We start from the raw sequence: 25,988 nt of genomic DNA, 5'->3' as shown, positions 1-25,988 counted from the left end.
GGAAGATGTCACATCACAAACGGACACGCCACTTTTTTCCCTACAGACTAGGGCACTGATTTCCATGCAGTTGAATGGGATACATATGGATGGAGTTTACTCTATAACTTTAGATTTTCCCTCCTGCGTCATTTCAGAGCACCACATAAAGCTGTACAATACTGTAGAACACTATGGCAGTGTCATATACAAAATTTATTTATTTTTTCTTTAATGGAGCGGCTGCCTCTTTCACAGTAGCTAAACGCTGCTCAGTGTTGTGGCGCCGACTACCTGTTCACTTGGGATTGACATTTCTTTGTATTTGGAACTTTTCATATGAAAAGATAAAGTAGACTGAGGATAACTATAGGGAATCGTTTGCCCTCGGCTTATCGAAGTGCTGCTCCAATGTATAATGGGTTAGATGGACTTAAACCAGGCTGGCATTGCCTGGACTTCTGCATGCCAGCTCATTATGACCGTCCTAGTACCGCCTGCAGTAAATAGTGGGTATATATTGCTTCCAGCTCTTGGAGGGGAGCCGCATGGCGTGCACACAACAATGTATCCACATGACCTGAAGTAAAGGATCTTGAGTGCCGATGACTGCAGGTTTTAAGGCTACTTTATTATCCTTTTCACTTGAGACCCTGTGTATCCCACGGGCAGTGTCTAGTGTATATGTATAATGTAACTGGCCTCGTATTAGCAGCAGCAGATCAGATGTCACTTACCTATTCTAGATTACCTTTCCCAGGTTAATAAAGAAGCTAGAACACACATGGAAAGCGCTCGTCCATGATGGGGTAAGTGAAAACTATAATGCCGTCAGTCATCCAGCGGTGGTAGAGCATCTCCTTGTGCCACCCCCTTGAGCATGGTTAGTCCCCATTCTACCTTTCCTAGGAAGACCATGCTAATTTTTTAAATCTAATATATTCTTTAGGGGTTATCAGTAATCGCACCCAAAATGTTGAAATAAATGGCTCTTGATTAAATGATGTTGGCTACATGACTTGTAAGCAAAGTCTAAAGTATTTGAGGAACATTGGAAGTATTTATATGCGGTGGTGTCCACCCACCCCCTTGCCAACCAATCACCGCTCAGCCTTCATTCTTCATACTGGTTGAGAAAAATAAAAAGCTGTTTTGTGATTGGTTGCTATGGGCAACGGGTTTTTTTTTTCTTCTTCTTTTGTACGTTTTTCATAAATCTCCTGCAATATGAACAGCCCCCCAGCACAATGCTTCATGTACATCCCCCTCCATGAGGTCCTATAGCGGCCACAGCCTGGCTCCTTTATCAGCTGAAAGCCCACAGGGGTCGGTAGGCACATAGATGATGTCCCTTCATAACAAGGCTCAGTGTACAGAAGAACCCAGACAAGGCACAGGGTCAGGATAAAGCGGACAGGATCATTGGAGGTCCGGTAGAGGGTGCAAAGTGCTCCGAATATAGAAAACCTTCATGTGCCCCTGCAAAATAATCCTGGAAATGCCAGCAGCCAGCAATGCGGGTCCCTGCGCGCGCCCCAATGCGGGTCCCTGCACGCGCCCCAATGCGGGTCCCTGCACGCGCCCCAATGCGGGTCCTGTCACTGGCCACAAAATGCTTCTATTCTTGTAGGAAGTTCCTAGTTGCTCCTTCTGACAAATGTGAAAACTTAATCTTTATTTGTGTTCTTACTTATTTTCTTTTTTTCCTATTTTGTGTTGCCATGTAGGGGCTTCAGAACCCCCTACAGGTTTTCCGTAGTTATGGTTTCAGCGTAGAGCGGTCATCTTGGCACCAATGACTATTCTGTGCCGAGGGACCTCTGTACATTATTTCCTGGGGGGAGAACTAGTTATAGAGGTTGGTCAGAAGATAATAGATTATTCTGGAGTTATCCCCTACTTCCCCCTACTGGAAGCCTGGAGATGTGCAGTTAGATCGGTGGCACGGAGCTTGTGCCGGGCTGGTGGCACTCTCTGGGGGGTATACCCTACAGAGGGCCATGGCATCCATCTGTCAGGGTGTTGTGAAGTGGTAATGGATGCTGAGCAGTTGATAATAACCTTTCTGATGCCTGTGGACCTCTGACTTCATGTACTTATAGGTGCCTTTCTCTTTATAGGACACGGTGTCTGTACACCGACCCAGTTTTTATGCTGAACGATTCTTTAAATTCATGACCAATACAGTGTTCAGAAAAGCATCCTGTAAGTAGCCTGTGTAAATGACCAGCACATTCCTTATTGGGATAGCCGCTTCTTTCATACCCCTGATTTATGCCGTCCGTGCCCGATATGCCCATCCATTCCACTGTGCTAGAACTGGTGGTTCGGGGGGGCAGTCACAAGTACGGCTGTAGTAGATCATCACTAAGACTGCGTGCGGCCAACACCCTCCCCTACCGCAGCCAAAGGCCAGAGCATTTTGCTGGTAAAACAGCCGTATTGTATCAAAATCTTCCAGTCGTTGACCACCGCGGGTGGCCGGGGTGTTGGCCGTATGCAGTGTGGGACCCAGTCACATCCTACGCTGAATGATCACTACATTAAGAGCACCTACTCAATAATGGGTTGGCAAACCTTTTCCATACTTAAAGGGGTTGTCCAGGCTTAGAGAAATATGGCTGCTTTCTTGCAAGCAGCGCCACACTTGTCCAAAAGGCTGTGTGCGGTATTGTAGCTCAGCTCCACTGAATTGAACGAGAGTTGAGCTGCAGTACCAGACACTACCCACTGACAATGATGGCGTTGTGTCTGGAAGAAATTAACTGTTTTTCTGACCCTGGACAGCTCCTTGAACACTAGTTGTGCCCGCTGCAGTAGGCATATGTCAGTTGGTCTGCATTTTGCAGATAAGTGGGAGCAGATCTCGCTGCCCTTTCCAGCATATCCCAAACATGTTCAATGGGGTTACATTCCAGTGAGGTGGTGGGACCAAGGCGGTGTGCGGAGTCCATTGTGGTGTTCCTCTGACCACCACTTAGTGATCCAAGCATCGTGACCCTGTCAAAAATGGACTGTGGTCATGGAAGACTTCCTGAAGATGTAGATGGTCAGCTAACACGTTCTGCAGCGTTCACCATTCAAGGACTGTGGTATGACAAGTGGTCATAGGTCATGCCAGGAAAACTCTCCCCAGACTGTGACGCCACCGGCCTGTTGGTATACCCAACTTCATGCTCTTTATATTACATGTGGACCCGGCCATCCTTATGGTTCAGTAGGAAACGGGACTCGTCGCTCCATACACCCTTCAGCCTTGTGTCCCGGGTCCATTTGACCCATTTCCTTTGCCCTTGTGAGGTGGTGTTGATGCTGGGTCATCAGGGGCACCCATGTTGGTCTTTAGCTAATGAACCTTGGTTGATGCAAGGTACGCTGTATGGTCATCGTCGAAATGTGTTTAATTCTGTGCTGTTGTACTGCTGGATCAGCTGGTTCACTGTGGCATATTGTCACTGAGATACTAGATGTGCCACCCAATGCTCGCCCCTAGGATCATGTGGCCTGCCACTTTATTTTGTTTGGCTGTCTGTCCATGGTTAAACCAGTCTTGGCGCACTCTTGATATGGCGGTTCGGGAACAGCCAGCAAGTGCAACGGTATCAGAAATGCTGGCACCACACCTTCAGGCACCAACAAAGTTACCACTTTTACTCATGTCTCCCAAATTTTCCCCTCTGCTGCGCAGCGGAGCGGTCACTGGGTGAGAGCAGATCGTAGCGCGCCCATCGCGTCTTACCGTCACAAGATGTCACACGTCAGCCGTTCCTAATGTAGTGATCATTCAGTACCTTTGCAAGCCTATCTGCAGGTTATAGAGCCGGATTGGCTGAGCAGATTGACGGATATGGTTTTGTGCGAAAAGATTCAATGTAACTTGCAATTTATTCTTGTGAAGGAGTAGTCCACCTCTACACTATGGAAGACCAATCCTCCAGCCAGGTCAGCAATGGTTGATTAGTGGGGGTCCGCCACTTGGGGATCCCAGCTGATCGTCTGTTGTCCTGGAGTCTGTCATTGTGTAGAGAGCAAGAAGCAGACAGCTCCGTACACATTCAAGTGGCCGAGGTTGGTAATGCAGGCACTTTTTTTCCATTTAATTCAGTTAATGAGTTATATCTGTATGTAAACATTGGGAAGGCTGTCGGTGACTTCTAGGACCGCCCACTGGACTCCTAAGCCTAGAAAGAGCAGAGATTTACATGGATAAAATACAATTCCAACTGAATCTTTTCCCACAAACTTATATCCGCCTGCTCAGCTCCTCCGGGCTGCAGATCAAACTGTGTGTTTGGCGTGACAGGTTTCTTTTAAACCGTGGCCATATGTGCAGCACATATGATGTCCACGTGTAGAAATGGTTGCCCGTCCTGCATGTCCTGCTTTGTATTTTTATGCTCTGAACTCTGTTATCTTTACTTCTGCATTATAGCTTTTTTTATCGCTGCAGCACTGAAGTCCTCGCCTTCCAAGAAGGGACGGAGCGCTCTACTGGCATCTCGACCTTTGGGACCATCTGCAGCATTCTCTGCTGGGCAAATTCCCACGGAACAAGACGAAGGGAAATATGACCTGCGGGGGGTACGCAGTTACCCTACATTAGAGGATGATGGTACGGTAGTTCTTGTTCATTGTGGACAAAATGTAACTTTCTCATCTTTTAAAGGGGTTTTCCAGACAATGAAAAAAAACAGCCGCTGTCCGGCCAGCAGCCTATGAGAAACTAGTGCTACCGTGCAACTAGGAGGGGTTGTTAAAGGGGTTGTCTCGTGAAATCAAGTGGGGGTTATACACTTCTGTATGGCCATATTAATGCACTTTGTAATGTACATCGTGCATTAAATATGAGCCATACAGAAGTTATTCACTTACCTGCTCCGTTGCTAGCGTCCCCGTCGCCATGGATCCGTCTAAATTCGCTGTCTTCTGGCGTTTTTAGACACGCTTGCGCAGTCCGGTCTTCTCCCTGGTGAATGGGGCCTCTCGTGCCGGAGAGCTGGTCCTCGTAGCTCCGCCCCGTCACGTGTGCCGATTCCAGCCAATCAGGAGGCTGGAATCGGCAATGGACCGCACATAGCCCACGGTGCACCATGGGAGAAGACCCGCGGTGCATCGTGGGTGAAGATCCCGGCGGCCATCTTGGTAAAGGAAGAAAGAAGTCGCCGGGGATTCGGGTAAGTAATAAACTTTTTTTTTTTTTTTTTTTTTTTTTTAACCCATCCCTTGGGTTTGTCTCGCGCCGAACGGGGGGCCTATTGAATAAAAAAAAAAAAACGTTTCGGCGTGAGACAACCCCTTTAAGCCCCGACCGGGGAGAGCAGGGCATGGGCAGATCCCGATTACTATACTGATTGCCCCTGTCAGGCTGACGGACACAAAACTTGGTAGGATAAGGCTGGCTTCACACTGGCGATAGGCTATTTTGCGTTTGCGAGAGTGAGTGAAAACGCATGAAAATGAAACCAATCTTTTTTAATGGTTTTTATTCTCATTTGCGATGCCTTCACTGCACACTCGCAGCGCTAAGAAAAAGCAGCGCTATCGCCCGTTGTGTTCAGTGGGGCCGGCGCCAGGAGCGCTGGACCTATTGAAAACGTAGACAGTACATCACGCTCCCCTGACACAGCTGTGACAGCTATGGCAGGAGATTCCTTCCTTCCCGCTGGGACTGCGGGGGATGAAGAAATCCTCTGCCATGGCTGTGGCAGAGGTCTGCGATGCTATCCATTGCTTTCAATAGGGCTAGTGCTGCTGCAGCCTCGTTGAAAGCAATGTGTTGCAGGCAAGCACCACAGCGATGATTTTTGGGGAAGGACTTGAAATATAAGCCCTTCACTGAAAATCTTATCTAGCTGTAAAGAAAAGTAAAAAAAACCTTTAACTCGCCTACAAGAGCCGTACGGCTCTTCTCTCCGGCATCGGCAGACGTCTTCTGTCTTCTGGAGACCGGGGATTGAAAAATCCCCATCCCCAGAAAGCGCTGCCCCTGATTGGTTACAGCGCTCAGCCAATCAGGGGCAGCGCTCACCTGTCAATCAATGACTGCTGGGTGAAACACAAAATAGTCTATCGCCAGTATGAAGCTGGCCTAAGGCAGGCAATGTCCTTGATTACAGCAACAGCCAAGACAGAAGTATAGGAGCTGCTCCGGCTGGATACTCCTCTCCCCGTGAACTTGGCAGCAGATGGGATAGGCATAAGAAATGTGTCTTTTTTTTTTTTTTTTTTGTTCCAGCACTTTGATTTCTCCCCTGGAGCACTTATGTTTTTGTGAACCGCCAGCGTTCTCTACGGCCTCTATTTACAGCAATGTTGATGTGAGATGCATAGAATGATTTGTGAAATCTCCACTGGGGGTGCGGAGGAGTGTGGGGGGGGGGGGGGGGCAAAATGTTGTTTTTTTTTAGAGTTCATGTTAAAATGACATTCCGGGAAAGGGCTGACAGGCCTGGAGTGCGGCACTCGCCCACCATCAGCATTTCACTGCTAGTCACTAATTGACATTCTTCCCTGTATGAGTTTACACACAGAGCTATCAATCACTGATAGGACCGCCCACTGGACTCCACCGCTGCTGACCAATACGCTGATATGTACGTTGTTGCAGGCTGTCTTGAACTCCTATGAGTTGTGAAGTGGGGCATCCATGGATGCTTGATCAAATTGAGATCTAAAGAATTCGGAAGCCTAGAGAACACAAGACCTTGAACTCCTTGTCATGTTTCTCAGACCATTTTGGATGCAGTATGGCAGGACCGGTTATCCTGCTGAAAGAGGACACTGCTATGAGGGAAAACTTTACTATAAAGGTGGTCTGCAACAGTGTTTAGGTCAAAGTAACATCCGGCCTAGTTTTCCTCTGCTAGTACATTTGGTTCCAACTCTTCCCCAGGTTTGCAAATGATATAAAAGGAAGTTTTCTTCCTCAGACCGGGCCACCTTCTTCCATTGGCCTACGGTTCTATTCTGATCCTCCTACCCATTGTGGGCGCTTCTGGCGACCGTAGGGATGAGCGTGGACACCAGTGTTATGGCTGCACATCCCCATCCACAGCAAGCTGCGATCAGATCACATAGACTAGACTTTGTTCCCCATGCGTATTATCGAGCCTTGTCACCAGTTTTCCTTTTGCCCTTTTTTTGGGATTATTTTTGGTAGGTGCTAACTGCGTGGAGCCCACAAGACCTGCCGCCGTTTTGGAGATGCTCTGGCATCACGGTTGTTGAAGTCACTGAGATCCTTCTGCACTTAGACATGTTACACACACCGGTCGGTCAACTGTCTGAAACTGAGATGCTGCTCTTGGGGGATTAAGTGGAGGCCTCTTATCAAAAATGTCTAAAATAAAAACTCTGTTGTCCCTAGCAACCAATCGGAGCTCGGCTTTAATTTCTGTAACTTTTCTGTGATTGGTAGTAATGGGTTACAAAGACCGCTTTTCTCTTAGCCAGTTTTGGTACATTGGGCCTACAGCTATCTTTGTCATAAGACTACAACGTGACGCTTGTACAAAGCTGTAATACAGGGATGTGCAGGGGGCCTTCAGGAGGGTGCAACTTGTAATTCTTGCAAAGTCTCACCCATTTTTACTTCTAGTATATTGGATATCCGATAGATGCATACCAGAATATATCAGACAGCCTTTGAAAACCACTAATGCAGCGTAAATCCTTATCGCCACCGATGAATGAACACTCTCGTGTGCCATGTATACACATTGGTTGGTTTGCATTTTTGGTGTAATGACCTGAATATTTTTCTCGTTCTTGCCATAGGTCGTGCAGATTTACTGCCCTGCACACCGCCATCCTTCGAGGAGGCCACCACTGCATCTATTGCTACTACCCTGTCTTCCACCTCTCTGTCCATTCCAGAACGTTCTCCGTCTGAAACCTCAGAACACCCCCGTTATCGGTGAGACTGACTATGTGTAACTGAAGTGGGTCATGGGCGCTGCCCGTCACGGTGGGCGTTTCCTCACAAAAATAAAAGCAACATATTTTTCCATGATGTGAAGATCTGGTTAAGGCCCTTGTACACGCAACCATTATCTTTCAAAATTCGTCCAAACAGCTGAAAATGAGCGATAGTCATTACATCTAAACGCGGGTATCATGCCGTTTTTATTTGAATTATGGATTCTACTTGATTTAAAATCCGTCGTTCAGCCGCTGAAAGAATGAGCAAATATATTTCATTTTAATGCATTTCGATCATCTTTCAAAAGGCTGCAGGATGTTCTCCCTGCGACATGTTTATACTAGACGCAGCTGCACGTGTCTTTAAACGCATGCTGGGCTCTGCAAACAGCTCCTGGAGGTCCTTTTACATGCAAATAAAGATGCTAAAGTGTTAATGGCCATTAACACTTGATGCAAGTACATTGCTAATTCTTTCAACCTTTTGAAAGATTATCTTTGCATGTAAAAGGACCTTTAGTTTAACTTTTTGAAACCGAAGGATAACAAAGAGCAGCAAATGGGTGTTTTATCTGGGATAAGAACTTATTGGGCAGAACTTGATTTTAGCTGGGGCAGTTTGTTTGCATCCTACTTCAAGCATTTCCTTCACTTCTTAGTCTTGTCACTGCTGCACTTGAGCCAATAGGCTATACTGACTATTTTATGTGTTTTTGTAAATGTATTCCTCACTCGTATCGTTGTACGACACAGCTGAAGACCGCGGGTATAGCTGCTGCCACTAGGAGGCGGGTGCTAAGCAGAGAAAGTGTTAGCCCCTCCTACTAGCTATATATCCTGCAGGCACCAAGCTGATCTGCTTTTAGCTTTACAGGGGACGATGCCCGACACTCGTCCCAGTGATGCTTGCTCTGTGCTGTTGCACAGGAGTGAGTATTGCCGGCATCGCTCACAGCGCTGCTGGCATGGAGGCGGAGCAGCCGGGGTGCGTTCTCCCACCGTTCACAGTTAGCAGACAGTTGTTCAGAACGGAATGACTGTTGTTTACACTGATCGGCCCATCGTTCACTTCTCTGCATCTAGAATCTGAACGTTTACACGAGAATCTGAATGATTCTGAATAATATTGTCCCGTGTAAAAGAGCCATTAGTGTCCATAGGAGGCAGACCTCTTTGTGGCCGGTTTACTAGTACCATTTGGATTTGGGGAATACAGGGAAGCAGGACTTTCCCTATTTCAGAAGAAAACTGGTGCACCAAGTTCTTGGCCATAGTGTCCCACCTTTCTCCTCACTGGAGAAAAACACTGCTGAAACTGAAGCACTCAGTCTGTCGACGATGGGTAAGTAGTCTTACTTCAACAGTAAGGTAGGTATCAGCCACCCAACCCACTGTGTAATCCTTCCATTTATCCCCTTAGGCAGGCGCAGGGCTATGTACCTGCTTCAAATGAGATCCATTGGCCTTACCTCTCCAAGGGCTCTCCAGGTTTTCCTTGGACGCTCAGGGCCCTTCTTTGGGAGCCTGTCGCTGTGTGGCGGTGGGGCTCCAGTCTCCCTGTACCTGGAGGAGGCAGGATGGTACGTGTGCCCATGCTGCCGGCATGTGGGGAACAGGTATTGCCAGGCCTTCTTTGTTGCCGCAATGGGTTGTCTGCAGGTATTAGATCAGACTCCTCCTACGCCTGCAGCGACTCTCTCTTTTAGATGCCCAAAGTGTTCTCTGAAGATTCTTCCTCCTTATGACCTCATTAGGACTTTGACAATGTGTTTGCTTTTTTTAAACAGAGACTGTCTTGGCATCCATAACCACATCGCTCAAGCAATCCTCCACTAAAATCTTCCACATGATGGGCGGCCCCACCAAATTAATCCAGGGTGAGGAGATGACTTTCCCTGTTCAGGGAGACCTGGCTCGCCCACATTTCAGATGCTTTGGTTTATGAGGTCGTCTCCTCGGGCTACGCCATAGAATTTCCTGCCCAACCTCTTGATTGTTTCTTCAGTTCAAAGATTCCAAGATCTTCACCTCCAAATCCCAGAGCCTTAGTTTGGGGGATACAATCTGTCTTCTCAAGGCGTCATGATTTCAGTTTTCCCTCCTCATAGCTTTACGAGTTTCTATTCCAACCTATTTGTAGTACCCAAGAAAGATGGGTCTGTTAGACCTGTTCTGGACCCGAAGAAGTTTAATCAGTACATCAGCCATTTAAGTCCAACATTTCTGCATGGAGTCACTGAGATGTGTCATTGCATCCATGGAAGCCGAGGAGTTCCTTTTATGTATCGACATCGGGGATGCCTACCTTCCTATCCTCATTTGCCAAGCTCACCATCGTTTTCTCCGATTCACCATCCGTTCCAGTCACTATCTATTCACGGCTCTTCCATTTGAGCTGGCCCAGCCCCCCGAGTATTTACAAAGGTTTTGGCACCTGTGATGGCTCTCCTCCACGCCAAGGGAATAGTAGCCATCATTTATCTTGGTGACATCATGATAAAGGTCCCAACCCGGGTGGCCTACCTGGAAAGTCTCCACATTACTCTGGACACTCCAGATTCAGATAGATCATCAAGCATCCCAAGTCTTTTCTTTCACCCTCGCAATGTCTGCATTTTCTGGGCCTCTCCTTCGACATGACTCAAGCCTGTGTACTGATGCCTCCAGAAGCAGTTGCTCTCTACAAACTCTGAATCCCGTCTATTCGCCACTGCATGAGAATGCTAGGGCTGATGGTCTACTACTTCGAGCCGATTCCATTCGGCCAATTTCATGCTCTGCCTCTCCAGTGCTCCATCCTCTAGCAGTGGGACAAATCCATGGACTCCATGGATCGGAAGATCAGAGTACCTACGCAAACGCAGCGCTCACTTCATTGGTGGCTGGACTCCCCACAAGTCCATCTAGGGCGCTCCTTTCTGATTCTCCAATGGCAAGTACTCCCCATGGATGCCAGCCTCTTCAGGTGAGGGGGTACTCTGCAGAAGCTAACAGTGCAAGGCACTTGGGCTGAACAGGAGTCCACACGACCAATATATGTATTAGTACTTTCGGACATTCTCCTGTCATCACTTTGCACCCCAGCTGACAGTCCACCCTGTGCAGGTCCAGACAGAACATATTCATAATCCCATGGGACAGGCTCTCGTTTTTCCCCCTTCCCACTAGTCACACTGCTTCTCAAGAAGATCAAGACTGATGGTCTCCCAGTCATTCCCATAGCCCCAGATTGGCCGCGCTGAGCATGGTATGCAGATCTCATCCATATGCCCCTCGACTCTCTATGACGCCTTCCGCTCAAACTATCTTCGCTTACAGGGACTTCTCCTCCACCCGTGTTTGTCCACACTTCATTTAACGGTGTGGCAGTTGAAGCCACGGTCTTGAGGGCCCTTGGTTTTGCAGAGCCTGTCATTCAGACCATACTGAAGGCCAGAAAACAATCTTCCTCTCTGGTTTCTCATCGCATTTGGAAAAATGTCTTTCTCTGGTGTGGACCACACAACTTTCATCCTATGAGTTTTTTTTACTTTATCCCACATCCTTTCCTTTCTACAGTAGGGTCTGCATATGGGCTTGGGTCTTAGTTCCAACGCCCACTGGCCTCAAAGTTGTTCGTCTGTACTTTTCTGCAAGGAGCCCCTCCATATCAGGCTCCTGTACCACCTTGGGACCTTAATCTACTAATGCAGGACGCGCTTCTGCCCCATTGCAGTTCATTCGAGAGAATGTGCCCTTCACAAACTGGATCTAGTGCGAGCCTTGCGGAACTATCTATCTCAGATGGCCTCTTTCAGATGCTCTAAATCCCTTTTCGAAATCCTGGATGGCCCAAAGTTTGGCCTGCCGGCTTCCAAAGTAATGTCTCACTGCATCTGATCAGCGGTGGTAGGGGCCTATCGTGCCGCAGGCAGGGGATCGGATCTCCATTCTGTGTTAAGGTGCATTCTACTCGGGCAGTACCCAACAGGGTTCAGCTACGCAGGTCTGTAAGGCAGCTACATGGGGTATAGCTAAGCAGAAAAGGTGTTTGTTCCTCTTACTAGTGTCCCCTCCTAGAGCAGTAGTTCTGCCCACGATCCGAGCTGTGTCCTCCAATGAACGGAACAAGAGATTTTAAAGTAATTACAAAAATCTTGTTTTTGATTCTTCAGTTTTATTTGGACCTCTACACTTGCCGTATATAACCTTTTTGTTTCTCTTCTCACAGAAGGCGTACTCAGTCATCAGGACATGATGCCAGGTAGGTGCTGTTCGTTCAGTGTATATGTATATAGATGTATCCTTCCTTACCCTTCCTCTGGATTCAACATATCCCAAAGTGAGAGGTGCGAGACGACCAGCTTGGAAAGAAAACTGCCATGAGTTTGCGTTACTTTGTCAGGAGATGTTTATGCTATACGTGTCTATATACGGCTCATTGCAGCCTGACGAAGGTTGGGCTAGCATTTCTTGTGTATTATCATTCCAGCTACAATCCAAAAAGTCTTTGAAGCATTCTTATTACATGTTTGCCCCTTCTATAGAGACACTGAAGTATAAATCTCTCCAAGACTACAGTGCTCGGCTATTGAGTAGTACTGCAAACACTGGTGCTCTCAACTACACATGGGGGGGGCGACTGTTGTGGAGCGCTGTATTGTTTACTCTTTGTTTGTCTAGGACCTATGAGGAGACACGAGCAGAAGACGACATACAGCAGGTTTCAGTTGAGGTTGAGCCCAGACCATCTGATACTGTGATTCTACTAGAGGAGGAAAAGCATGGGTAAGAAATAATGTACTCAAATTAAGGGCTTTGCATCCAAAAGTGCATGAAAGTGGTCTTCTAGAGGTGTGGTAGGGTACATAGGATGGTAGAGTTGGAAGGGACCTCCGGGGTTTTCAGGTCCGACCTCCTGCTCAATGCAGGATCACTATATTGTCCAAGACATAGAATCATAGAATGGTATAGTTGGAAGGTACCTCCAGGGTCATCGGCTACAACCCCCTGCTCAGTGCAGGATCACTAAATCATCCCAGACAGATATTTGTCCAGCCTTTGTTTGAAGACTTCAATTAAAGGAGAACTCCGCACCTCCCATGGCAACCTGTTCCACTCATTGATCCCCTCACTGTCTAATATCTAATCTGTGTCTCCTCCCTTTCAGTTTCATCCCATTGCTTCTAGTCTTTCCTTATGCAGATGAGAATAGGGCTGATCCCTCTGCACTGTGACAGCCCTTCAGATATTTGTAGACCGCTATTAAAGGAGTTGTCCCGCGAAAGCAAGTGGGGGTATACACTTCTGTATGGCCATATTAATGCACTTTGTAATATACATCGTGCATTAATTATGAGCCATACAGAAGTTATTCACTTACCTGTTCCGTTGCTAGCGTCCTCGTCTCCATGGCTCCGTCTAATTTCAGTGTCTAATCTCCCGATTAGACGCGCTTGCGCAGTCCGGTCTTCTCCCTTCTGAATGGGGCCGCTCGTGCCGGAGAGCGGCTCCTCGTAGCTCCGCCCCGTCACGTGTGCGGATTCCAGCCAATCAGGAGGCTGGAATCGGCAATGGACCGCACAGAAGACCTGCGGTCCACCGAGGGTGAAGATCCCGGCGGCCATCTTCGCAAGGTAAGTAAGAAGTCACCGGAGCGCGGGGATTCGGGTAAGTACTATTCGGTTTTTTTTTTTAAACCCCTGCATCAGGTTTGTCTCGCGCCGAACGGGGGGGCTATTGAAAAAAAACAAAAAAAAAGTTTCGGCGCGGGACAACCCCTTTAAGTCTCCTCTCAGCCTTCTCTTCTGCAAGCTAAACATTCCCAGATCCTTTAACTGTTCTTGATAGGACATGATTTGCAGACGCTCACCATCTTGGTGACTCCTCTGAACTTAGAGGAATAATGTAGTTTTTCCCAGCAGTGACTGAATTGCTGTTTCTCTCCACAGTGAGGCCTCAGGGTGTTCTGTCAGGACATGTCCAGCTGAAGAAACCAGCAGCCAGCGATCTGAGGAAGACTTTGAGGTGCCCGTGACAGACATTTATTTTGTAAGTCGTCCTATTGTCTAGGCAGTTCTAGACTTTACAATATATTAACATAATTATTATTAGAAGACTTAGGCCACGTTTACCCGGGATGAACGTCGGGCAAGTGATGCCTGACACTCATCCTTGTGTATACTCACTACCATGCTGTTACACAGGAGCGGGTATCACTGGCTCTCTGACAGAGTGGGCAGCAGGGGGCCAGGGCGGCTACAGGAGATTTCACTCCTCGCTCCCCCGCCCCTCTCCATTCATTTAACGCAGCGGCCGTTCAGTACTGAGCGGCTGCCGTTCACACTCAGCGATCAGGATTTTAAGCTACATAAACGATGATCGTTCAGTGTAAACGGCAGCCGTTCAGTACTGAACATCCCCTATGTTAAGTCAATGGAGCGGGGCGGGGGAGCGAGGAGACAAATCTCCTGCGAGCCAATGATACAAGCTCCCGTGTAGCAGCACCGCAGCGGGTGTGTGCGGGGGCGAGGAGTCGGCATCGTTTGCCCGACAGTCGCCCTGTGTAAATGGGCTTTAATGAAAATGTAATATCCTAATTTTTCTTAGGAACGTGACTATTTGCAGGTCCGTAGCTTCAGGTTCGTAAACAAAGTGCAGACAATAAAATTAAAAAAGGAGACTTCAGGCAGGATTCACTGCCAGACAAAAATGGGATCCTCGTTCATGAGAATTTCAAGTCTGGGCGATCACCGTACCAGGTATTATGTGTAGGAGATTCAGATTAAGGAGCTTGACTACAAAGCAGGTTTTACCTGATATGTGCGAGAACCCGCTCTATACCCGGTCCTTATATACCAGAGGTAGAATGCAGACTTTGCGTAACTTCTTCTTAGGATATAAATGCATTATTGTTGCTTTGCAGAATGGGTTGTAGTGTTTCTGACTGGCCCAAACTACCCACACATGAAACTCTACGCCTGTGCCAGGAAAAGTGGCAATAGCTTCCAAGTTATGCCAACTGATTCACAGTTTTCTGTTCGGAAAGTGGTGAACTCCAGATGTGATTGGATGTTCAGTAGTCTGCATCCTATTGCCTGAGGGGGGAACACCGCATAATACTGCATGGAATGTTCTAGAATGATGCCGAATCTTACTACAGCTCACCTCCTCAATGCTTTCAGCACTTAAAGGGGTTGTCGAGGAATAGCCAAAAATGGCTGCTGTCAGTGCAACCTGTGGAAACCCATCCCAGGAGGGGGGGATTTCATGTGCGGCCCGGAGCTCCTGCATACTGGCTTCTCCAATGTGTGGGAAGAACTCAGCACTGCTACAAAGTAGATTGTCAGTGCTATCCGTAGAGAATTAGTATCCAGCTATCAAAGAACGGTCCCATCTTGTTGCTGGAGTTCTGAGCATGCCACATGTGATCTACCCCATCTAAACCTATGGGTTGGGTGCGTGTAGGGGGCCGAACCGGAAACCACTGATTGGGGCTTAAGGGAAGCAAGTGTGTAATAAATATAAAACTCAGGACAGGCAACAAATGTCCACGTTTATACATCCAGTACTTATAAAATACCTGTAGATTAGTTTCTTTAGGAAGCTGGGATTCATTTCCACTAAGTTGCCGTATGTTTTCCATAGTTTGCCTTTCTTTGTTCATCCTTTATATCCGTTTCTTCACCTCATTTGATTTTTCACTTTTGTTCATTTACTTGCTCTGTCCCCTCTTCATCTGACTCTTTGCATGCCTGTTGTACACGGCTTTTCTTGCCTTAATCGGGGCGGACGTGTCATGATTGTGTCCATACTAAGAAGCGATTGTTTGAGCAATCATCATTGCGTCTAAACGCGCGGCCATCGGGCACTGGTAGCTGATTAGCCGTTAAATTCAGGCCAAACTAAAAATCGTCCTTCGGCCTTATCAGTAGTTCTCTGCGGGTAGTGCTGATAGCATTGTTTCTCATCGGAGAACAAAGGAGCTGAAAGCAGATAAGAGCCTCGGGCTATTAACTGCGTTCAGCGAAGGCTTCATTTGCACACTAATAAGCTATGAAGTAGCTGAGTAGCTACTTAATAGTTTATGCAAAATGAGCGCTGTACAAATCTTGCCATCACTCGGGAGTCTACATGCCCTGTCCCACATGGGTACATTTCGCAGTAGTCAAGCTTACCTTACCTAGACGGGATCAGTAGTCAAGATCCCTACAGTTCTTCAACTTGAAGTATATTATGTGCCGCTATACAGTGCTAACAGCATGTTTACAGTTTGCTAATGGAGCTGGCAGCGCTGCGCCGAACCATGTATACCGCCTCACGGAGAAAATACTGCAACCAGGAGGATCTTGGTGCAGCACTATGCAATATTCAGGCAAACAAGTTATGCAAATTGATGTAGTTTTGGGGCGATCGCATGATCTGGGAGCAGGAAGGAAGGGGACAACCAATCTGGGAAGCTAACTTTGAATAAATGGCATTTGGTGCTTTTTTTTTTTTTTTTTTTTTTTTTTTTTTTTTGTAAACAGTTTTTTTCTTTTTTTTAGTTCTTTTTGCAACCTTTATTAGTCCTGCTGGAAGGCTTAAGGCTCGGCTCCCACGGGGCGTGATTGCCTCGGAATTTCCGTGCCAACTTTCTGCACGGAGATTCTGCCCGCGGCTTTTCATCCCGGGATAGAGCAGCAAAGTGGACATACTGATGCCGATTCTTTGTGGCCAAGCCGGGCTGAGATCGACATGCCGTGCGGAATTAAAAGATGCAACATGTCAATTCTTTCCCCGTTTCTGCGGTGAAAGGCCGCGGGTTTTGATGCTGCATTTCTCCCGCGGTATTTCTGCGGCATTTCGGTCCCGTGTGAACCCAGCCTATGGGTGTGACTGGGTACACTTTATTATTGCGTTGGGCTGCGGTCGGTACTTTCCTTTGTATCAGTAAGTATGGCCACTGGCAGGGATTTTGAATCTGCTTGTCGTCAATCAGTGATATGTAGGTCTTGGATGGGAATCGGGTTGTCCTTACATTGTAGTGTATAAAACGTGTGTGGATATTGCCAGAAGTATGACATCTGAAAATTACATCTATAGAAGTAAGTAAGTAAAAAAGTAAGTGAACCCTTTTTGAATTACCTGGATTTCTGCTTTGGATAAATGTGTGATTAATTATAAATATATAACTATGTATCATTCCATTAGAACGCCTTCACTCCTGAGCTGTTTTTTTTCCCCCTATGCCCATGACAGCACCTATGAGAGACCCCACCTCCCTCGGGATAGGATATGGCAACCTCCCACATCTCATTAACTCCTTAGGGCCCATTTAGACACAATGATTATCGCTCAAAATTTGCTCAAATGGCAGTTTGAGTGACAGTTTTGAGCGATCGGTTTGCATAAATGTGTAAATGAGGGACCGCTATCATCTGCATCCAGCTGTTGTCTTCTTGGAGCGCTCAGCTGATATACAGCTAAACGCTTCGAGCGGGGTATGCAGAAGAGTAGCGGGGCCGCTTGTCTTCTGCATACTTCTGCTGTGTTCTCCGGATACCAGCTAAAACAAAAGTATCAGCGGTGTCCAACTAAGAACTCCATGCGCGGCCCTAATGAGGCTCATCGTTCTTGTTCAGCTCGCTGAAAGACAACGATGAGCAAATCGTTATCGCAATCTGCACGATGGTGGCGCGTTAGACACAATGATTCTCGCTCAAAAGACTGCTTTTGATTGATGATCGTTGTGTCTAAATGGGCCTTTAAAAACCACGGTGTTTGTGTTCAAGAACCGGACCTTTTCTAACAATTTTTACCCATGTGGTGGTTTTATGGTCCTATTATTGTTTTATTTTATAGTTCATTTAAATAAAAATTCTATTTACATTAATATATAGCACAGAAGTGGCTTCAATATTTTGTTTCGGACATCTTGACGCATAGCTTGTATAATTTCGGATTACAGAGAGGAAACAGCAACTGTTTATGTTGGCGTTTAATGGTGGGTCGTGGGTCGTGTGTGTGTGTGTGTGTGTGTGGTATGTATGTATGTATGTATGTATGTGTATATGTATATATAAAATTGTGTGTGTGTGTATATGTATATATAAAATTATTTGTATATGTGTGTGTATATGTATATATATATGTGTGTGTGTGTGTGTGTGTGTGTGTGTGTGTGTGTATGTATATATATATATATATATATATATATGTGTGTATATATATATATGTGTGTATATATATATATATATATATATAATTTTTTTTTTAATTATAAATAATTAATTTTTATATATTTTTTTTCATCATATACGACCTCTGGGGGGACATTAAATCTTTTAAAAATTTTATTACATTTTATTTCCCACTGTAACGAGCACCTATAGGAGCCCTAATTACAGGGGAAAATATCCCCCCAGTGTGACTTTAGTCACTGTCAGCGCTGGAGAGTTGGTCAGGGGTCTACTGAGGGATCGCCCCTCATGTGCCGCTTCCTGCATTCTCTATATAGCACTCACTGAGTGTTATGCAGCTTGTAAAGGAGGCAGAAGCAGTTAACAATCGCTTCTGTCTTCTCCTTCGGGGACCCGACCTGATCCTGCTAGATTGCAGAAGCTTCGTTCCATGCCGTATTTTTACTATCGGCTGGGATTAAAGCCCAGGATGGCACTTGGTCCTTTTTTAATTGGGTTAAATCGAGATTAAAAACTGGAGAATGGTCCCCGGTGTACCAGTATATACAAAATACCAAGTATGCACTCAGGAAGGTGTTGGGGAAGGACTCTGATCCCAGGTGTAACACTAACACTGTATGACCAGGAAGACTCTTCAGTAGCGCCTTAGATCATCAGGACCGCCATGTACAGATAGACACATCCAGAGGACTTGCAATCCGCAGTCACAAGGAACAAATATAAAATGAATGAACCGCGATGTTTATATTTACTTTTGTGAGTGGGTATGCCCAAATCAGACAGTAGTGTGTCATCAATCAATGGGAGAGTCCGTACACGGAGTATAGGCAATCGGCAGTAGCAAAACGGCAGCCAAACTGTGCTGAGTTCACAGCATTTATTGAAAGTCCATACATGGAGAAATCATATACACCATACATGTAATGCCTTTTGGGGGTGTACTTGCACCCCTTTCTTAAGCATAAAGGTTAGGGAGACAAACTGGCCATATAAATGTAGTTAAGTCACTGCTCTGCTGGACACCCCCCCCAAGGGGGTCGCTTACTGCACATACCTACACCTCTAAGCTTGACGGGGACAGGAAGAACCCGTGGGAACAGCCTCTGAGCATCAGAAGCCACCATGACTAATGTGCGCTGCAAAGGTGTGAAGGTGCAGGGCACATTTCTGGCCACGTAGAATCATAGAATGGTGGAGTTGGAAGGGACCTCCAGGGTCATCGGGTCCAACCCCCTGCTTAGTGCAGGATTTACTTTATCGTCCCAGACAGATATCTGTCCGGCCTCTTAAGACTTCCATTGAGGGAGAACTCCCCACCTCCCGTGGCAACCTGTTCCACTCATTGATCCCCCTCACGGTCTAATATCTAATCTGTGTCTCCTCCCTTTCAGTTTCATCCCATTGCTTCTAGTCTTTCCTTGTGCAGATGAGAATAGGGCTGATCCCTCTGCACTGTGACAGTCCTTCAGATATTTGTAGACCGCTATTAAGTCTCCTCTCAGCCTTCTCTTCTGCAAGCTAAACATTCCCAGATCCTTTAACTGTTCTTCATAGGACATGATTTGCAGAGCGCTCACCATCTTGGTGACTCTTCTCTGAACTTGCTCCAGTTTGTCGATGTCTTTTTAAAGTGGGGTGCCCAGAACTGGACCCAGTATTCCAGATGAGGTCTGACTAAGGAAGAGTAGAGGGGACAATTACCTCACGTGATCTAGACTCTATGCTTCTCTTAATACATCCCAGATCTGTGTTTGCCTTTTTGGCTGCTGCATCACATTGTTGACTCATGTTCAGTCTATGATCTATTAGTATACCCAAGTCTTTTCCACATGTGCTGCTGCTTAGCCCAATTCCCCCCATTCTGTATGTGCTTTTTTTCATTTTTCTTGCCCAGATGTAGGACTTTGCATTTCTCCTTGTTAAATACCATTCTGTTAGTCTCCGCCCCCTGTGCAAGCTTTTCTAGATCTTTGTGAATACTTTCTCTCTCTTCCGTAGTGTTAGCTATCCCTCCTAGCTTTGTGTTGTCAGCAAATCTGATCAGATTCCCCTCAATTCCCTCCTCCAGATCATTTATAACAATGATCAACCTCATGGAAGCAGTCACATGACCAGGCTGCCCCAGCAGGTAACGCTACGAGGCACATGACGTAAGCCTGACTGTGACATTGCAATCAGCTTAATTAGCTGATTATCTTTTATCAATGCCTCATGACGTCGCCTGTCCCGCAGTTTTTTGTGTTTTTAAGTTCCTGTTCTATTGCCAATTCTGTATGGGCTTGACAAAGGAGTCCGAAGAACTCAGAAATGCATTGCCATTAAACCTTCTTCAAACATCATGGTATCGGTGTTCTTTTCAGCAGCGTCCATCTTTCCTCCTCTGTGCCTACTCTGCACTTATCTTCGTAAGTTCCGGCTGCCGGCACTTGCCTTGGAATAGGCTACATCCGTACCTGGTATACTCTTGTCATTTGTGTGCCCGGTGTCTTCAGTCAGGCGAGTGCATATTTTCATACTATTCCCTAATTTACAAGGATCCTGCACATTGGCGTGCTGTTGTCTTCTTCTCTTCACATTATAGGGGTTGGCTCTCTGGGCACTCAGTATCCAAACTCTGGACCTGATGGCCTTTGTCTGTAAGGTCTCTGGGCTCCAGCCCTGGCTTGGCGTTTGTCTGGCCTCTGGGCTCCAGGCCTGGCTTGGCCTGGCCTGTATGGCCTCTGGGCTCAATTGCTGACCTATGAGCTTTGGGCTTAGCGTGTGATCTCAGTGGAAAGGTCAGTAGACAAAGCCTCTTCTCTACCCGGGACGTTACTGAAATGTATGGTGAAAAATACCTTTTGGATGACGGAGGTAAGACTGCTCTGATGATTGTATATGAACATGAGGTGCAGTTGTGGTTATATGGAGGTAGCATTGGGTAAGAGCAGATGGGTGTTACCTCCCAAGGAAAGTTTGTATGGGATACTCCCTTTCTCTCTGTAGACATGTCCTTTATATGAAGGAGTAGTTGTAAGGTGCCTTTACCATTTGACTTTTTGCTTTCATTAGAATACTGAACATTAGGATAAGTTTTTGTTACTTCACTTGGGAGTTTTTACGTGATGAGCTATATACACATTGCCATTTAGAGATGAACCTTACCCCTCTGCTTGGGCTCATCCTGAGGTTGCATCCTCCCACGATCAACGTCTTGGTGTATTATGTGCCTTTTGTGGATTCTTCCTTCCGTCTTTAATCCAAGACGTTTGTTCTATTATCTGGATGGCCGTGGTGGAGTAACCAGTACGGCAAGGGCCAGTTGGGTCCGGGGGTCTACAGGCTGTTGTATATTCTGTAGGGTCAGAACATCCATCGGGTTGTGTGGCACGGTGTCTACGTCGGGTGTAGAGTGCCAATGTAGTTATATCTGTAAGCTGCTTGGAGTTTCGCTAGTTGTCTGTTGGTGAATTCTCTCATCCAATGGGCTATTAGCCATCAGTGGAATAGTACTTCAGGCCAGCCGCCCCCAAGTTATCTAGTTTAATGTCTCATAGGAGCTGTGTGGAGCGTAAGGGAAACCATAAGGTTACTGGTAATAAATCTGTTTTCTAAGAGCCCATGACAGCACCACTAATTCTCCCTTCCTGGTGTGTTTTGGGTGTTTAAAAAAAAAAAAGTTTAGGTATAACATTTAATAAAATAGAAAAGGCCTTTAAATAGACCACGGGTCTTGATACAGAACTGAGGAGGTGAAGGGTGTTCCTACCTTTTAAAGAGCTCCTGTCTGGGATATGGGCTCTATCATGGATGCGGTCATGGACTCATAGAAAACTGATTACCAGTAAGAAATCTTGTTGTATTCTTCATGTTTTCTTTTTGTTATGATTTTTTTGAAAGTTGGGAGAAAAACCTTATTTTTCTATTGACCTAGCTATTTGAGGGCTTGTTTTTACAGGACAAGTTTTTCACTGGTACCATATGGTGTATTAAAAAGCTTTTAACTACTGACATTCAATGAATGGTTGAGCGCTGCCTCTGATTGGCCGAGCGCTGTGACCAATCAGAAGCAGCGCTTTTAGGAGGTGGGGATTTTTTAATCCCTGGCCAGAAGAGAAGCTGAAGAAGAGTGCTGGGGACCTAGAAGACGCGCCGGAGATGACAGCACTTATTAATATAACTTTTTTTTTTAACCGTATTTCCCGCTGAATTTCCGCCCGTGCCCGCTGCCATAGGATTGCATTAGGTAATGCAATCCTATGCAGACAGCCGCGATTCGACCATGTGAAAACTCACGCAGTAAACAAATCACGGCATGTCCTATTTCTGTGCCTCGCTGAGGCTCGCACAGAAACGTCACTGTAAATTTTCCTTGGAAATGGGGTGACTCAAAAAAAAAAAGTAGAATTCTGGTGTTTTTTTTTTCTTGATGGCATTCATCATGCCAGATAAATAATGCATTTAGACAGAGCGATGCCAAAATTAAAGCTAAAGTGGGGGGAATAGGGTCTTTTCAATTAGTTTTTCGTTTAGTCAGTTAACGTCTTGTGTCTACAATGTACTTGAACACTTCAGTATTGCAGTATATTTTATTTGTGCTGGCATTCTTTTAAGTCCTGCCCAGGCGCAACCTAATTGGTGGCTCTGGAGAACTTTACATGGCCTCGGTTGCCATGGCATCCAAAATGCACCCTGCGGTCTCATTGCAGGAGGGAGCTGTTGAGGCGATGGCGCGCTCCCTCCCTCTATCGGGCCACTTAAATGCCGCTGGCAAAATTGACCTAAGCATTTGAATCGTTAACGGCCACAATCAAAGACTGCTGACAACTGCCGCCTATGGAGTGGGCTCAGCTCCTGCTCCTGCTCTATACGCATCCAGTTGCCAGAGGGTGTACATGTATACCCTCTTGTGTGAACAGCTTAATGAGCACATTGAATAATTATGCATAATGCAAGGAAGAAAAGTAAGAACTCTTGAATTTAATAACCTGTAGGGGCACTTTGAACATTTATCACCTCTCTCAAAGGTTTCCTGTAGCTGCAGTAAGACTTGCGCAATGTTAGTAGGAATTTTGGATCATTGCTTACAGTAAATGTTTCAGTTCATCAGTATTTCTGGGATGTCTTGCATGCACAGCTCTCTCCATGTCATGATACAACATCGCAAAAGGATTAGGGTCAGAACTCTGGCCATTCCAAAACCCAGTTTTTGGTTTTTATTCAGCCATCCTTTAGTTGAGTTGTGCATTTTGGGTCCTTGTTGCATCACCCGGTGTGTTATTGGTTACAAGGGACTCCGATGCGGCACTGCAGCCCCAATTATGTTGGTATGTGTTCTTTTCCCTCCAGTTCTGCATCTGTACTGAAAAATTCCACTTTTGATTAAAGGGGTTCTGACACAAATAATGTTTTTATGCTTTAGCAGCCATTGTTCCCTGGTGTGCTTAATGGACCCAGGGAACCCATGGTTTAATGGCTGCTAAAGCATAAAAAGATAACACTTACCTGTTCTTATGTTGTTGTTGACATCGGGGGGTCATCTCCCGGCAGGCGCTGCTCCTCCTCTTCTGTCTGCACGAGCCGTGCCACTCCGGGATCGCGCGCATGCGCAGTGGAGAGGTGCCCTCTGACAGGAGTCAGGACGGGCTGCGTCTCCACTGCGCATGCGCAGCACTCCGGAGTTCAGCAGGACGGACGCGCCGCCCACAGCAAGCACTGTGCGGTCCGTCCGTTCACCTCGGAAGTGCCTGACGGACGGACCAGAGCAGGAAGCGGTCTTTTTGACCGCTCCTGCTCTGCTTTAAAGGCACAGAAGAAGATGCCGGCTGGAGGGGACATGCCTGGCGATCAGGCCAGGCAAGGTGAGTACAAATTTTTTTTTTGATGTCAGAACCCCTTTAATCGGTTTCCCAGAACGTTGAGGAACGTCCAGGTAGATTTGGGCAAATTTGCCTCAAACGCCAATATATGAATATCGGCTCATTTTAATAGCCGTGTCCTTCTGTGAACGCTACTCTTGCTCAATGGTTTGTAGAGTCCTCTGTAGGGCTTTTGCGGTTACCCTTGGGTTCGTTCTGACCTCTGTAATGGGCAAAGCACCCAGGATGCCCACACATCCCATCTCCTCTCCTCTCCTTAACTGAAAAGGTCTTTAATACAGAGGTTCACTAACTTTTCCCTGAACTATGTATGTTTATTTAATGAGCAAGTACGGTACAATTGTAACCAGTCCAGTTAGATTGTTTTACAAATCACAATTACGGACAAACCCAGTCCGACCATATTTTATTAGGAATCGATGCATAACTCCAGGTCGTCCTAAAGGTTTCACCCGTGTATTCATGTAACTGTACGTTTACTGAATCCTAATCGCCACGTTTTAAGCCGGTATACGGTGGACCTCCAGGGGGAAGGTTTATGGATTTGATTTTTTAAGGATATTTATTGCTAGAAGTTGTGTCCATTGGACCATAAGAGCAGCGGCGGTGTGATGCCGCCTGACACTAGAGGCAGTTTGGTGAAGGGCCTGCAGTCTTCTGGTGCCGCACCGTATCTTGTATTAGCAGGAGTGACTTATTTTCCTTCACTGAATTGAAGGTCCAGACCATTATTTTTGCATCAACCAACTTGATATTCTCCATGGTTGAGCCAGAAGCCTGCAAGCATCATTATAAACTTTGGTCACATTTTTTAATAAGGGCAGGTAGATTGTACTATTACACATGGTGGGGTCCCTATACATGTGGAGAGGGAACAAAGCTGCACAGGGGTGCTGAGGGATGACTCGCCCAGACACCATCCACATGCCGGCGCAGTTACATTCATCTCTCCCGGAGACACTCTTGTCCTCTCCTCGGACCCCTCCTTCCTATATGGCTTCCCTAATCTATGTGTTTGTAAAGGAAGCTTTTCAAGTTGATTATAGTCTAATCTGCCAGCTTGATGTAGTGGAGCAGAAGGAGCCGAGCGAGTTGACTTACTGAATCCTTTCCCACAAAACTATGTAACTTGTTGTTCCTTCATTTAATCCCTGCTCCTTCTGGGTTTGAGTCCAGTGGGCGGTCCCATCAGTGACTGACAGATGTCTATATACACACAGGGAACCACTGGTGGGACCGCCCACTGGACTCCTAAACCCAGAAGGAGCAGGGACTAAATGAAGGAATAACCAGTTGTATTGAACAGGACTATCTATCAATCTCGTCAGCCCCTCCTGCTCTATAACATGTTGCCTGCAGATTGGACAGCATCTTCATTGTAGGTCATACAAGGTCATGTGCACACAAGTTAACTACAGGTCCCAGAATACACCATGCGGATTATGTTACAGGCTAACGTCACTCATAACTTGGCTCTTGGTTGGATGCTGTGGAAGATATTCTAAGATTACCAGGGGAGCAGTAAAGGGTGGGAGGGGGAGGAGACAAGATGAACAGTTGGTTGGTAGCGGGAGGAAGAAGGGTGAACAGGAGGTGGAGAAAGGTGAACCACTAGTGATATGGATGACCATGCGGAGTGAGGACAGCGTTGAGGCCTATAGGTGACGTAAAGCACATTACAGCCTCCCGCCGGAGTCCTCCAACGTATATATCTCTGATGGGAAGCCAGCAACATGATTCGGGCTAAGCCTAAGCAGTTTTGTTAATAGGTTTCTCTTTCTGATAATGCAATGTATGTAAAAGTGCGGAATAACAAGTGTAGGCTACATCTCTCATCTTACCGCCCAACAGACAGTAACGCAGCCGCCCGGGAGGTGTAGTCCTGGCACCAGTAAGTGCTCCATACCTGTGGTGTGTGCCGTGACTGGCTGCTCTACTAACCTTCCCATCAGCCGTTCTAACTTGCAAGAATACGTCAGACGCTGTATTTAACCTTTGTTGAGGGTCATCAAATTCTGAAAGCTTTTTAACTCGTGAATGCTAATTTTTGATTCATTTAAAAACTGCTAAT

General features: G+C 46.4%; 1 protein-coding gene across 1 annotated transcript in view; it reads left to right on the top strand.

Annotated features, from left to right (window-relative positions):
* The window catches only part of PIP5K1C (phosphatidylinositol-4-phosphate 5-kinase type 1 gamma), a 75,700-nt gene that overhangs the window by 24,050 nt on the left and 25,662 nt on the right, over positions 1 to 25,988 (top strand). Inside the window, exons 11-17 of the mRNA XM_066574870.1 lie at positions 740 to 788; positions 2,100 to 2,184; positions 4,430 to 4,591; positions 7,756 to 7,894; positions 12,110 to 12,142; positions 12,562 to 12,666; positions 13,830 to 13,929. Of these exons, the coding sequence (XP_066430967.1) occupies positions 740 to 788; positions 2,100 to 2,184; positions 4,430 to 4,591; positions 7,756 to 7,894; positions 12,110 to 12,142; positions 12,562 to 12,666; positions 13,830 to 13,929 (673 nt within the window). The remainder of the gene's footprint in view (positions 1 to 739; positions 789 to 2,099; positions 2,185 to 4,429; positions 4,592 to 7,755; positions 7,895 to 12,109; positions 12,143 to 12,561; positions 12,667 to 13,829; positions 13,930 to 25,988) is intronic.

Source organism: Eleutherodactylus coqui, chromosome 7 (genome assembly GCF_035609145.1).
Source record: "Eleutherodactylus coqui strain aEleCoq1 chromosome 7, aEleCoq1.hap1, whole genome shotgun sequence".
NCBI classification, from domain to species: Eukaryota; Metazoa; Chordata; class Amphibia; order Anura; family Eleutherodactylidae; genus Eleutherodactylus; species Eleutherodactylus coqui.
Note: the sequence above shows the minus strand (reverse complement) of the source record. Positions and strands in the feature narration are given on the sequence as shown.